At 63.7% G+C, this 13,501-nt stretch overlaps 1 protein-coding gene across 1 annotated transcript; it reads left to right on the plus strand.

Moving 5' to 3' along the window:
• The first annotated feature begins 5,720 nt into the window (after positions 1 to 5,720).
• NHSL3 (NHS like 3) lies at positions 5,721 to 13,448 on the plus strand. Its single transcript, XM_014885647.2, has 7 exons — positions 5,721 to 5,868; positions 7,297 to 7,452; positions 7,656 to 7,711; positions 8,806 to 8,923; positions 9,382 to 9,498; positions 9,580 to 12,408; positions 12,606 to 13,448. Exons 1-7 carry the CDS (start codon positions 5,811 to 5,813, stop codon positions 12,626 to 12,628), a joined length of 3,357 nt encoding a protein of 1,118 aa, XP_014741133.2. The 5' UTR covers positions 5,721 to 5,810; the 3' UTR covers positions 12,629 to 13,448.
• Positions 13,449 to 13,501: the final 53 nt, after the last annotated feature.

Genomic DNA, 13,501 nt, shown 5'->3' on the forward strand with positions numbered 1-13,501 from the left:
GGGCGCAGCCGGGATCACCGGCTGGGGGCAGGGTGTGCCCGCACCCTCCGGACGGGCCCCCGCAGGCGCTCCCGTCTCCCCCTGCAAGATCCTGGGTGCCTCTGGATTTTGGGCTGGACAATAATTGCGTATATAATAATTGCGTGTATAATAATTGCGTATATAATAATTGCATATGGCGGGCGGCTGGACCAGTGTCCCCAGTTCCTGTCTCTTTGGTGACTGGAAGCTTCCTTTGGCCCTGCCGTGCCCGTTGTTGGTGCATCAGGCCCGGCCAGGCTCTGGCAGATGGTTTTGTGCTTGTGCCATGTGTGGGCAGCACCTTTGGGTGCTGAGGGGACAGAGCAGGGGTCCCCAGGGACAGAGTGGGCACCGGGGTGGCTCCGTGGTGGCTCTGTCGCTGCTCTCTGCCTGAGCCCACCCACTCTATCAAACCCACGCACCCCGTGCCCACTTCCCCATGCCGGAGCGGGGCCTGCCTTGCTCCGAGGGCATCCCCAGCCTCTCGTCCCCGGGCTCGTCCATGCCGGGGAAGGTCCTTGAGCCCCAGGGAGACCGGAGCCTCTTATCGCCTCCTTATCGGGACTCCCCGGCGGGCCCTGCTGAGTCAGGGCGCAGGAACGTGGCTGCTGGCCAGGCTGCGCCCCGCGGACTCAGCGGGGATGCGGAGCTCTGGGTGCGGGGTCACCCGGCACCCGCGTCCCCCTCCAGAAAAAAAAAATAATAAAAAAAAAAATCATGGAATGGTTTGATTTGGAAAGGACCTTAAAGCGCTCATGGCGTTCCACTCCCCACCGTGGGCAGGGTTATCTTCAACTATCCTAGGTTGCTCCAACCTGGCCTGGGACACTTCCAGGGATGGGACATTGAAATGGCCCAGGGTGACCTGTGGCTGTGAAGGTTCCCAGCAGCAGCAGCAGCAGCCATGGAGCCCCTCGGCAGCCCCGGCTCCTGCGGGGCAGCTCCAGTGTGGGCTGAGCAGCTCTGGCCTTTATCTCCTTCGCAGCCTCTCTCCGTGCCAGACCCACGCTGGGCCGGCTCCGCAAACACCCGGGGGGCGCGGATGAGGGCAGGAGCCGATCCCGGCGGGGGACAAGCCGAGATTTACACAGGCGCTTTCTCCAGGCACGGCCAGCCCGGCGCACCCGCCAGCATCCTGCTGCTCCCGGGACTTCCGAGCCCTTCCCGGTGCCCCCTCCTGCTCCTGAAGCAGGAGAGGGAGGAGGCGATCCGCGGGTGTCCCCGACAGGCAGCTGCAGCAGCTCTGGGCTCTGGCATGCCGTGCCGTGCCCGCTTGGCACGCTCCCGTCACCGAGAGGCAGGGCTGGGACCTGCCCTGTGGCTCTGGGTTATCCCCCACCCCATCTTGGTGGCAGCTCCTCTCCCTGATCCCACATCGCCGTGTCCATCTCCATGGGAGGATCGGCACCTCCGCAGTGTTTCCTTGGAAAAGCCCCGCGGGGCTGGAGCGGGGTTGGGCGCTGCTTTTGCAAGGACGGGGAAAAAAAAAACCTGCAACGTCTTGTCCTTAATCCGTCTGTTGGGTTTGCTCCTGCATGGAGCCAGGTGCCTGCTGTGACAGGCAACGCCTCTGCCGTGGCAAGAGCACCTGGGTGCCCTGCAAACAACGCCGGGCATGACGGCACGGGCCGGGGACAGCCAGCCCGGAGCACGGCGGGAGCTGGGGGACACCGAGGGAAGGGTAACAGGGAGTGACAAAGCTGTGGACAGCGGAAGGAGGAGGTGTTGGTGGCCCACCCCTGGTCATACGCGCCACCGGTGTCACCCTCTGTGGCCCCGTGTGTCTTTCCAGGCTCTGCCTGCGGCTCTCCCGCCCTGCTCTCCCCATCTGGGATGTTCCCGCCCGGATCAGGCTCCTGGCTGGGGAACGCTGTTATTTACCTTCAAACCTGTTTGGTGGCTTCTCCGGGGAGGGGACGAGCGCGGGGTGGGGACATGGTGGGATAGAGGCTCGCTGGGCTGCGGCAGGGGCTGGGAATGAGGCACAGCCGAGCATTGGGGTGGTCCTGCCCCGGGACTCCTCTGGTCTGCTGCCAGCCCCTTGTCCCAGATCTGGGATAACTCAGGGAGCAGGAGACACTCTGTGTCACCTCAGGGCTGGCTGTGGGGCAAGTGTGGGACAGCAGAGAGGTCAGGGCCCATTGCACAACCCCGTGTGCTCCTGTCATGACAGCAGCCATGGCTGGAGGCGACAGGAGCCACAGCTCTGGGATATCACCCTGCACCAGCTCCTTCACCAGGGCCTGCTGGCTCACCGAGGTGACACCAGGCAGCTTTCTCCGCTGTGATTTAGAGGAAGAAAAAAACAATCCAAGTTTGTTTTCCCAGTTGAAATTAATTTTAGTTCAGCCTCTGCGTGGGATCGTGTTTGAGAGCCGAGCCAGCAGCGTGGATCGGGTGGTGTTTATTTGCTTGGTGGAGATGTTTTCCTGGCTGGAGCAGCCCCCCAGGTGTGGCTGAGGGCAGGCTGGCAGCAGGGGCTTTGTGGCCAGAGCCACCGTAAATATTATTGTGCTCTTAGCCTGCCTGGAGTGCTCAGGGCCCCGCGGCGTGTCCCCGGGCGTGGATCCTGTGCTGAGACAAGGATTTGGGCAACGGGTTGGTTGTCTTTAAGGGCTCCCAGACACCCTAAAGATTGAAGGTTGCAGAGGGAGCAAAGGGACAGGATGTTGGAGCAGAGGGGCTGGATGGGGTCCCTTCCAAATCAGAATATTCTGTGATACTGAAGCACAGCTCTATCAGGGCCCATCCATGTCCTGACAGCTCCATGGAGCTCTCAGGAATGGGGTTCACGGTGCACCCCACTGCAGGCAGCTGGGAAGCAGAGCAGTCCCCAGGCCTTGATGGGGCTGGGAGGGACCCCCAGAGTGACAGCAGAGCACCAACCCCGTGGGCCAGGGGGGCTCCTCTCTGCCCTGGCTGCAGGGAGAAGGGAGCCAAAGGCTCCATCCCGCTGAGCAGCAGGACACAGGCGAGCTCCCCGGGGGACTCGCAGCCCCTTCCCGCCCTCCTGGCAGCTCCCCCTCCTCCCCATTTTTGTGCGCTGAGTCAGTGGCGGTGGAGGGGCGGGCAGGAGCCGCTGCCTGTTCGCTGCTGCTGCCGCAGGACCCGCGCCGTGCGGGGAGCAGGCAAGTCGGGGCAGTGCCGAGCAGGCACAGATGGATGTTTGCAGCCCAGCCCGGCCAAACCTGCTGCTCGCAGGAGGCACAGGCCTGGCGAGGAGGGGGACAGGAGCTGGGATTTTCTCTCCTGGCTCTCCCCAGGTGAAGAGCAGCAAGGAGAGAGAGCAGAGTTCTGTTTGCAGCATGGGGCTGGGCGGCCCTGGCTGTGCTCTGTGGGGTCTCAGCCCTTCCCATTCCCACTCTGGTACTTCCAGAGTACTTCAGGCAGGGTTCCTGGGGGTTTCTGTCCCTTCCTGTCACCGTGCCTTGCTCCAGGGATGCTCTGCTCCCTCTGGACCATCCCAGGCACTGGCAGCAGCCCCGAGCTGGGGAGCCCATCCTTGAGAGTGTGCCCGTCTCCTTATCTGGGAGAATCCCGCTGCCACGTGTGGCCAAGGCACGTGTGTCAGCTGAGCCCGGAGGGCACGGGGTGATCCAGGATGCACCGCAAGGAATGCACAGGGGCCGGGACACCCAGCTCCAATCGGGCGTGTTGCTACCGGCAGCGGCTGCAGCTGCAGCGGCTTCCCCAGCCCACCGGGACCTGCAGCCTCTGCTGCAGGATCGGGGCTTTCTCCCTCCTGGATTCGCCCCTCTCCCCGTTTCCAGCAGGTTTCACCGTGTGTTGACAGAGCTGGCTGGGTGAGGATGATGAGGTAGCGAAGGTCACAGGGAGTGGGAGAAGTGGAGGCTGCCACGAGGCTCCTCCGTGGCTGGGCAGTGCCCTGCCCTGGCTCAGCCCTGGATTATCCTTCGGGAGATTGCAGCCACCCATGCTGAGCAACTCCTCAGCGGTGTCACACTGGGAGAGGGACACGTTTCAGTCAGTGAGGGATGTTCTCCAGGTCCTCTCTGTGGGCAATGGGCCACAGGCAGGAAGGTGGAGCAGGGCCAGGCTGTCTGCCAGCACCCGGCAATGTCCCCACAGCCCTGGAAGCAGCTTCCACGTGTGCTGCCAGCAGCAGACCTGCGGGGCCACAGCTCTGCTGTGCATGGAGGGGCTGTCTCCCTTTACTGGGGGAGCTGCTGGTGCCATAAAGGGGGGGCCTGTTGCAGTCCCACCTCGGTGGGCAGAGCTGGAAGGCTGGACCCTTCCCTGTGGAGCTGGGAGCAGTGTCCCTCTCCTGCCACCCCCCGTGGCCCTTTCTGGGCTCATGACAGGCTGCCCAGAGCTCAGGGCAGTGCTCAGCGCAGCACGTGGCTCCTGCTTTGTGCATCCTCAGCCCTTTAATTATGTCCCTTTTCCACTTGTGCTGTGGAAAGAGCTGAGGAACATCTGTCTGTGGCCACTGGCATCTTCTGGGGGGAGCGGGAGGGCAGCAGGGCCCATTCTACCTGTTCTGGAGCAGTTGCTGGGTCAGGCACAGCCAGGGAGCTGCTGGTATTGGGGGCCATGGCCGTGTCGGAATTCCAGGGAAGAAATCCTTGCTGAGCCCAGAGCTGCCTGGCTGGGGACACAGAGATGCCCTTCACAAGGTCAAACTGTCCTTTGGGCTGCACAGTCACTGCCTGAGGCCTGCTGGGACCCTGTGTTGGGTGACACTGCTCTGTCTGCAGCCCACACTGTGTCATGCTGGAATAATCCCTGGGCACAGCCCGTGGCGAGCTGCAGGACAGGGGGCAGAGGGTTTGGCACAAGGACACGGCTGCCTGCTGGGTAAACATTAGGTGCTGTTCATTTTTTGGGGTAAAATACCTGTAAAAGGGGGGGATGGAGCTCCCAGAGGTGTTGAGCACCCGCTGCCCTGGGAGCACCCCCACGGTGGGGACAGTGGGGACAGTGCCAGGGCTGTGCCACTGTGTGACTGCCTGGCATTTCTGCCCCTGATTTCACCTGCCTCCAGCAGCTGGAGCTACTGGTTAGACTGGTCCCAGACCTGGTTTTCCCCCAGTGCTGCCAGCCCTTGTGACCGTGACGTAGCCCTGTCCTTTTGCCCCATCCTGGCTCGTGTTCCCTGCTGGGAATGGGGCTCTCCTGCTCCTGGGGGGACACTGGGGACAGGCTAGGATGGGGAATGTGACACTGCTGTGTCATAGCCCAAGGTGCAAAAACCTCCCAGTTCCACCTCCCAGTTGTGGAAGCGAGCAACTGGTTTGCAGCTCTGCTGAGCCCAGCAGGGTCCTGGGGGGGTCCCAGGGGTCCAAGAGGGAGGAGCAGGGGAAATGTTGGCCCCGAGCCTGGAAAAACAGATCCCTGTGGTCTGTGCCGTGCGTGGGAGGAGGCGGGAGGGCCGGGGGGAGCGAGCTGGAGGCCAGAGGAGGAGCCCCCCCCTCTTTCCTTTTGCCGCGGCCGAGGAGCGCGGTGGGCGCAGCTGGGACTGTCCCCTCCTGGATTGTCCCCTCCTGGGCTGTCCCCTCCTATCACCGCGCAGCCATCCCCGGGTCCGGCTGCTCCCTGCTCGCAAGCAGCTGCGCCGGAGCGTCTTCGCCTGGCCGAGCATCCTCCCCTCCTGCCCGTGCGGATGAGGACGGAGGGAGGGAAGGAGGGAGGGAGGGAGCTGGGGGCCGCCGGCATCCGCCCCGCCGGCACACGCCGGGTGAGAGCAGCCTCGGCACAATAGGCTGAGCCTCATCGGGGGGCGGCCGAGCCCCCCCTTCCCTGGGGACAAGACCCTCTCCACAACCACCATGGTGGTTTTCATGGGCAGGAACCTCTCCTCGCTTCTGGCTTTCTTCAAGAAGAAGGGTGAGTGAGCAGAGGGCAGGGAGGGAGGCAGGGAGCAGAGCCTTGTCCTTACACAAGCCCTGCCCGCCGGGAACCCCCCCCTGGACCGGGGTGCTCGCCCACCCGCAGCGGGCAGGGGGGCTGCCATCCCTGGGGGAGGGCAGGGAAGGTCACCCCAGCCCTGGCCTCTCCCGCCGCGAAGTTCCGGGAATAAATCACTGCGCTCCTCTCCCCGCAAGGCAGCTCCGAGCGTGTTTTTTGGAGGGGGGGGGGGGGGTGTCAGGCGAGGGGATGCCGAAATTGGGGGAGAAAAGGGGATGAGGAACATGATGGTGGGGGGGGCTGTGGGTGTTTTGTGTGCCCTGCAGGGATTTTACACCAGCAAAGGGATCCGTGTGGCAGCACCTGCTGTGCCAGGCTGGCCGTGCCCCGGTGCCCGCTCACACCGTGGGTGCTGGCGGAGGCAGAGGCCGGCATGGCGGCAGGGCGGGAGGCTCCATTGTTCCAGGCCTGCTCCTTTGTGTGCAGGAGTCGAGCACGGCTGCCTCACTGCCTGGCTGGGCTGGCCCGGAGGGGACCTGGGACATGGGGAACACAGGGGACAAGGGGTGGTGTGTGTGTGTGTGGTGCTGGTGGCGCTGAGCAGCAGGTGTCCGTGGCCCCGGGGTGCCACCCCCAGCCCCCATGGTTTCCTGTACTCGCCCTTCCCTTCCTCAAGATTGTTTTTTGATTTTTGTTTTTTGTTTTTTTTCCCTGGGCAAGAAGAGTTTGAGGCTTTGCTCAGGAGCGGGCACGGCTGTGCCACAGTGCTGCAGTGCCAGGGCTGGGTGATGCCAGGGTAGCCCCTGGCTGTGGGCACCACAGGGTGTTGGTGGTGGCTGTGGGGAAGGGGCAGTGAAGGCTCCGTGCTGCTCCAGGCGTGGCAGATGGGGAGTTCAGCATCCAGCAGGATTCAGAGCAGGGATTTGGGTCCTCTGGGATCTCTGCCGCTGGATGTGCCTCAGTTTCGCTCTTCTGGCTGGGCATGGGGGGAGTCCCTGCTCTTGGGGCGATGAGCAAAGCCTGGGAATGATGCAATGCTCCAAAGGGAAGGGAAAGCCATCCTCGTTCCATCCACATTTAATCCCCTCCTGTGCTGCCCCTTCCCCTCTCAGCTGCCCCCAGCCCCACACAATTCACCTGGGGAAGGAGAGTGGTCCCACATCCCAGCACCTCCCTGGTGGTGGGGAGAAAACCACTGGAGACATCCTGACTCCTGAATATCGACCGGCCGGGCAGAGCCTGGGATGGGATTTCTCTCGGTGTTTCCAGCGCCTGGTTTGGAGCTGAGCAGGATAACATCACCCTGAGGTGGCTGTCACCACCCAGCACTCATCCCCTGTGGGTTGGGACTCATGGTGGCAGCGTGGCTGTGTCCCCCCAGGCTGGCTGACCCCTCTGTCCCCGCAGGCGCTGCCAAGGGCGAGGGCGAGAAGCGGCTGAGCGTTCAGTACGCCGCGGGCGAGGAATGTCCCGACAACGTCTTCTTCCCCAGCACTCGGCCCCCGCACCTGGAAGAGCTGCACAACCAGGCCCAGCAGGGGCTGAAGTCCCTGCAGCACCAGGGTAAGTGTCCCCAACCCCAGGGTGGCCTTGGGGACACGGTGGAAGGGCTGTCCCCAGCTCCTGGCTGGCTGGGCGGTGTGGGCGGCGCACGGGGCTGACCGGAGTCCAGTGCTGGTGGCCGGGCTGTGCAGGGGGCACTGCCAGCTCAGCAGCTGCTTCCTCTGGCTCCCCCGAGGGATTTACCTTCTGTCTGCCCTCCACAGAGAAGCAGAAACAGACCAAAAGTGCCTGGGACCACGGGGACACCAGCAGCCTCCAGGTGAGCCCTGTCCGGTGGTGCTCTTGGGGTGTCCTGGGGGTGAGGGGACACAGGGTGGCTCTTCTGACCTCTCTGGGTGGTGTTGGGAGCAGACAGGCAACCAGTCAAGGTGGCAGGACCGTGTCCAGAGGGGTTGTGGGGCTGGAAGGGGCTGTGTGTCCTTTGGTGTTGTCCCCTTTGCCCCATGACGAGCTGTTCTCCCCATCCTCAGCCTTGGCACGTCCTGCCCTGCCTTGTGGGGCTCTGTTGGGACCCTCCCTGTGCCTGCATTCCTCTGTTCCCCTGTCCCTCTCTCACTGGTGTCCCCTGGGAGCCCTGACTGAGGAGGGGTGACGTGGTGGCATGATGGGGACTGTTGGCCATATCCAGCCCGGTGCCTGTGCCCCTCCCCGGCTGCTGACGAGGAGAAACTCCCCCTCTTTTGGCCAAGCTGAGCTTTGGCAATCTCTGGGCTCTGACCCCACCTGTGTTTGCTCAAGCTGTTGCCTCTCGTTGGCTCTCAGTCCCTTTAAGCCCTTGGAAATGGGGGATTGGAAATTCCAGGATGAGCAGAGCCACGGGGCGAGTGAGGTGGAGGGGTCAGGTTAACTCTGAAGTGTCTCATCCCAACCTCTGCCTGTGCCACGGATGGTTTGGAGGGATGGGGACACTGGCGGCCATGTCCAGCATGGGGCTGTGCCAGGGACTGCTGGGGGTCCTGTCTGTCCCTGTCCCACGCCCCTCTCCCAGCCATGGCAGCCCTCCAAACCTGGGCTCTGGGGCACAGCCGGGCTGGGAACACCCATGGAATCATTTAGGGCTTGGCACGGGGGCGAGCCTGGCAGTTCCTTCGGGTGCTCCTTGCATGCCCTAGACCCCATCTCTGCTGCTCTCCGGGGGGCTGCAGAGCCATGCAGGGTCCCAGGGGCTGCTCCCAGCCCTGCTCCGGGTGGGAGGACTCTGGATGCCGGCGTGGCTGACTCAGCCTTTGGCCCTCGGAAGAGCTTTTGTCTCGGCTCAGTCAGTTCGCGGCGCGGCGGGGAAGGGGCCTGGCCGGGGCCGGGGCAGCTCCGTCCTCACACCCGGGGTGTACTGAGCCCACGGTGTCCCCACAGTCCTGTGCATCCTTGGAGGATGACAGCCTGTCCTTCCGGAGCCGAGCAGCCTCCTGTGCCACGGACAGCACCTCTGAGGATGCCCTGTCCATCCGCTCCGAGATGATCCAGCGCAAAGGTACCGGGCTGGGGGACCGGGGCTTGTGAGAGGGGCTGGGGACAGTGGACAGGGAGATGGGCTCTGCCGTGGTGTGGCCACGAGCCAGCAAAGGGATTTGGGGACCCTCGGGAGAGATGAGAGCGGCTCTGGCTGAGTCAGAGCGTTGGGGCTGGGCGAGGGGGATGGACAGACAGACAGACAGACACACAGCGTCTCCTCCCTGCTCCGACTCAGTCCAGAGCCTGGCTTATCCCAGAGCATCTCTGGCAGTGGGAAATGGTGGGGAAGGCAGTAGCAACAAGCTACTGGCAAATTTGAGACCTTCTCTTTTGGAAATTTTAATGGAACAATATTCATACGCTCTTTTTACATTATGCAATTATGGCAATAAAAAAATGGGGACATTCTGGGGACACTGGGGACATTCTGGCCAGGGGCCCTCTCACACTGGCTGGACCCTCTCACACCTCTTGTAGGTTCCACCTTCCGACCACACGACTCCTTTCCCAAATCCTCAGAGAGGGCTGGCAAGAAAAGGAAGGAGAGGAGGACGACAGTGCTGGGCATCCCCCAGCACGTCCATAAAGAGCTGGGTAAGCTTTAGGGGCAAGGAGGGGATTTTTAGGATCTGTTTACTTTGAGATCACGCTGAGGTCATCTCTCCCTGCTCCCAGCTCTCAGGAACAGCCACGGAGCCAAGGGACACCCCGAGGGCCGCGGGGACAGCCAGGCAGTGCAGCCCCTGCTGAACGGGGGGCAGGTGTCGGGCGATGCCGTCCGCATCCCCACCATCGATGGGAAGCTGCAGCCTCTGCCCGCGCCCGGCGGCGCCCGCGTCTGCCTGGGAGTGCTGGAGGAGGCGGATGCAGCTCTGCAGAAGCACATCAACAAGGTTTACTACGATGACAGCTTGCTGGGGAGGAAGACAGCGGCCAAGCTGTCACCCATGGTGAGGCCGAAGTCGCTGGCCGTGCCGGGCATGACCACCTACGCCAACCCCCCCGAGATGCTGGTGGGCCCCGTCATGTCCATCTCGCCCCAAGGCACCTACATGTCCAAGATCATCCCCAACGCCATCCTGCCGCCCATGGTGGACGTGGTGGCCCTGTCGAGGAGCAGCGTGCGGACGCTGAGCCGCTGCAGCCTCGTGTCGTCCAGCCCGGCCTCGGTGCGCTCCCTGTCCCGCTTCTCGGAGCGCAGCGCCCGCAGCCGTGAGCCCTCCTCCTCCAGCGACAACTGGAGCCACTCGCAGTCCACGGAGACCATCGTGTCCAACAGCTCCACCATCTCCTCCCAGGGGGGCTGCGACCACCGGCAGCCCGAGGCGGGGCCGCACGGCGAGGTGGATGCGGCGGCTCGCTCCGACACCGACCAGATCAGCATCTACAGCTCCACCAGCTTCGCCAGCTCCTGCTCCAAGCCCGCTGCCAGCCTCGCTCCTGCGGCCCCCGGGCTCCTGGCCGTGGGCAGTGGCCGCACATCCCCCGCCTACAGCACGAGCAGCCAGGCAGACGGCTCGGACACGGCCAGCCTGGCCAGCGAGCGCTCCTCCACCCGCAGTGTGTCCCTCAGGAAGATGAAGAAGCCCCCGGCCCCTCCCCGCAGGACCTACTCGCTGCACCAGAAGGCTGACGGGGAGCCCAAGGTGCTGGGGCTGCCCCCCAGGCCTGAGCGGCGGCCCCAGAGGGAGAGCAGCGCGCCCTGGTCCCCGCGCCCCGAGCCCTTCAGCCCCACGGGCGAGGATGAGGTGTTCTCCCCATCGCTGAGCGAGACCAGCAGCCTCCACTCAGAGAGCATGGCTGGCACCAGCTCCCCCGAGGCCTCTCGGGGCCGCCCCGGGGTGATGGTGGTGCTGAGGGAGCCCCAAGCTCAGGCCAAGTGGAGCTGCCCCGATGGGTCTGACCGTACCATGTCCCCTTCCAGCGGCTACTCCAGCCAGAGCGGGACGCCCACACTGCCCACCAAGGGGTTGGGACCCCCGGGTGTTTCCCCGGGCAAGTCTCAGCCCCAGAAGTCAGACAGGGTCTGCTCCCTGCAGTCTCCTGCGCTCTCCGTGTCCTCCTCCCTCACCTCCATCTCCTCCTCGGCCTCGGACCCGGCCCCCTCCGAGGCGCTGAGCAGTCGCTCAGAGCGGTTCATCATCCCGCCCCACCCCAAAGTTCCCGCTCCCTTCTCCCCACCACCCACCAAGCCCCAGCAGCCCTTGGCCCCCACTGGTCCCCTCCAGCCCTCACAACCCCCCCCAGCGCCCAGCACTGCCGGCCAGGAGCCCTCGGCCAAGCCCAGCGGCAAGTCCCCACCGCCGTCACCGCCACCTGCCTACCACCCGCCTCCTCCGCCAGCCAAGAAGGTGGAGGGGAGCCCCCAGAGCAGCAGTGAGCCCCCCGCAGACACCGCCTGGCCCCCGCCACCACCGCCAGCCCCCGAGGAGCACGACCTGTCCATGGCAGACTTCCCCCCGCCGGATGAATCCTATCTGTCCACCCTGCCTGATGGCACCTCGGCCTCGGTGGGCGGGCAGGCAGCAACACGAGGGGCTGCATCTTCATCATCTCAACAGCAGGACCCCCCCACCAGGGTTCCGCAGCCTCCATGTCCCACCGAGCCCCTTCCCACGGCCTCCGTGCCCCCGCCACCGCCGCCTCTCCCGCCGCCCTCAGCCCTGGCCCTGCCGCCCCAAATCAGCCTTAAGAAGGCGGCCAACGGCCCCCGGGCAGAGGCCAAGAAGGAGCCGGTGTCGCGGAGCAAGAGCGGCCCCGTGGCCAAGGAGGACGCCAGCCTGCCCATCGTCACCCCCTCGCTGCTGCAGATGGTGAGGCTGCGCTCCGTCAACGTGGAGCCATCGGCCGGAGCCGGGGCCGGGGCCGGGGCCGAGGAGCGCCCGGCCCCACAAAAGCCCGTCCGCCGCTCCCTGTCCACACGGCAGCCGCCTCCTGCCCAGGACACGGTGCCTTCCACCCAGCTCCAGCACGCCGTGCACCTCAAGGCCGCCGCCCTGGCCTTGGGAGAGGCCGCGGAGAAGCCGCCGGGTGGCCGAGTGGCCCAGCCCGGCCCCGAGGGGCCCCCAGGGGATGGGCAGCTGTCCCCCAGGAACAACTCGCCGGCCTCCACCGCCAGCTTTATCTTTGCCAAGAGCTCCAGGAAGGTGGTGATCGAGACGGCCTCGTCCCCCGAGGCACAGACTGACCTGAAGAGGAACTTGGTGGCCGAGCTGATGAATTTCTCGGGGCAGCGCTCGGCAGCCCCGGCTGCTGCCGCCCTGCAGGGCCCTGGAAAGGCACAAACCCAGAAAAAACCTGGCAAGATCCCCCCTCCAGTAGCCAAGAAGCCTTCGCTGGGCTCGGGGCCGGCTCCTTCCCCAAAGGCACCGAGGGCAGAGGCTTTGGGCTCCCCAGTGCTGGATGGGGATGCCAAGGTGGAGGAGAGCAGGACTAAGAGAGAGCTGGAGGGGACAGAGGGCAGGAACACCACGGAGCCACCAGCTGAGAGCCTCCCTGCACAAGGTACGTGAGCTGGGAGCCACGGGATGGTGCTACTGGAGGTTCAGGATCTTGAGCTCCGCATTCCCAAGTGATAAATTCCCAAGTTACAGACACCCAGCCTGGCTCCTGGGCTGTGTCACAGCAGGGACAGAGCCCGGCAGGGCTGTGGGAAGCTGGGATTCAGGGTGGCTGATGGAATCTTCCCTCCTGCCTTGCAGATGGACGGGGAGAAACGGCCTGAAGGACGACGCTGCAGGACTGGAGCACCCATGGACAGGAATCCAAATCTCTCAGGGACCTGGGCAGGTCAACAGACGAGTGTGGAACTGGCAACTAACTTAATACAGGAAGCAAACAGCCTTAGCCTCCACGGCCTTGATGATATTTATGCAAAAATGGTGTTGGTTTCACTTTCCTAAGTACTACAGCTTTATTTTGCTTTTTTTTTACTGGACTCGAGGCCCGTGCCCAGAGCCAGCACCTCCTCCCTGCCAAGCTGATGCTTGGTGTGGGTGTGTGGAGTTGAGCAGCCACACCCAGAGGAGTTTGGGGGCCAAAGACACTGGAGCTGGAGCCACAGCTGCTCACCAGACAGGCCCGTGAGGAATGGAAGCACTTTGGACAAGGGAACGGGAAGGATTTGGCCACAACAGCGCCTGGGGAGATGCAAACAGAACAGGAGGGGATGGAGATGCTGGTTGGGAGGGACCAGGGCTTTGGCTCTTGATGGAAAGGCAAGAGGGGCTCGTGGCCAGCACTGGCTCTGGCCACTTGCCACTGCCCAGCAGGAGGAAGGGCTTGGCTGCCCCTTGAGCTGGCCCTGGGCTCTGAGGTAGAGCCTTGATTCTGTAAACTCGGGTCACATTTTGATTTCTTTGATTGTAAAAAAAAAAAAAAAAAAAAAAAAACCCACAAAAACAAAACTAAACGAAAACCAAACGAAACAACAAACCCAACCAAACTAAACCAAACTAAACCAAACCAAACCAAAAGCAACCGACCCTCTGCTGCCGAGTAGCTGCTCAGAGCTCTGTACCTGGCTGGTAAAAATGATGACTGAAGCTTGCTGCCTCCTGTCCTTCCTGGTTTATGATTGCAGGTCTATTCTGGGTGG

This window comes from Sturnus vulgaris, chromosome 24, assembly GCF_052056855.1.
Source record: "Sturnus vulgaris isolate bStuVul1 chromosome 24, bStuVul1.hap1, whole genome shotgun sequence".
In the NCBI taxonomy this organism is placed as follows: Eukaryota; Metazoa; Chordata; class Aves; order Passeriformes; family Sturnidae; genus Sturnus; species Sturnus vulgaris.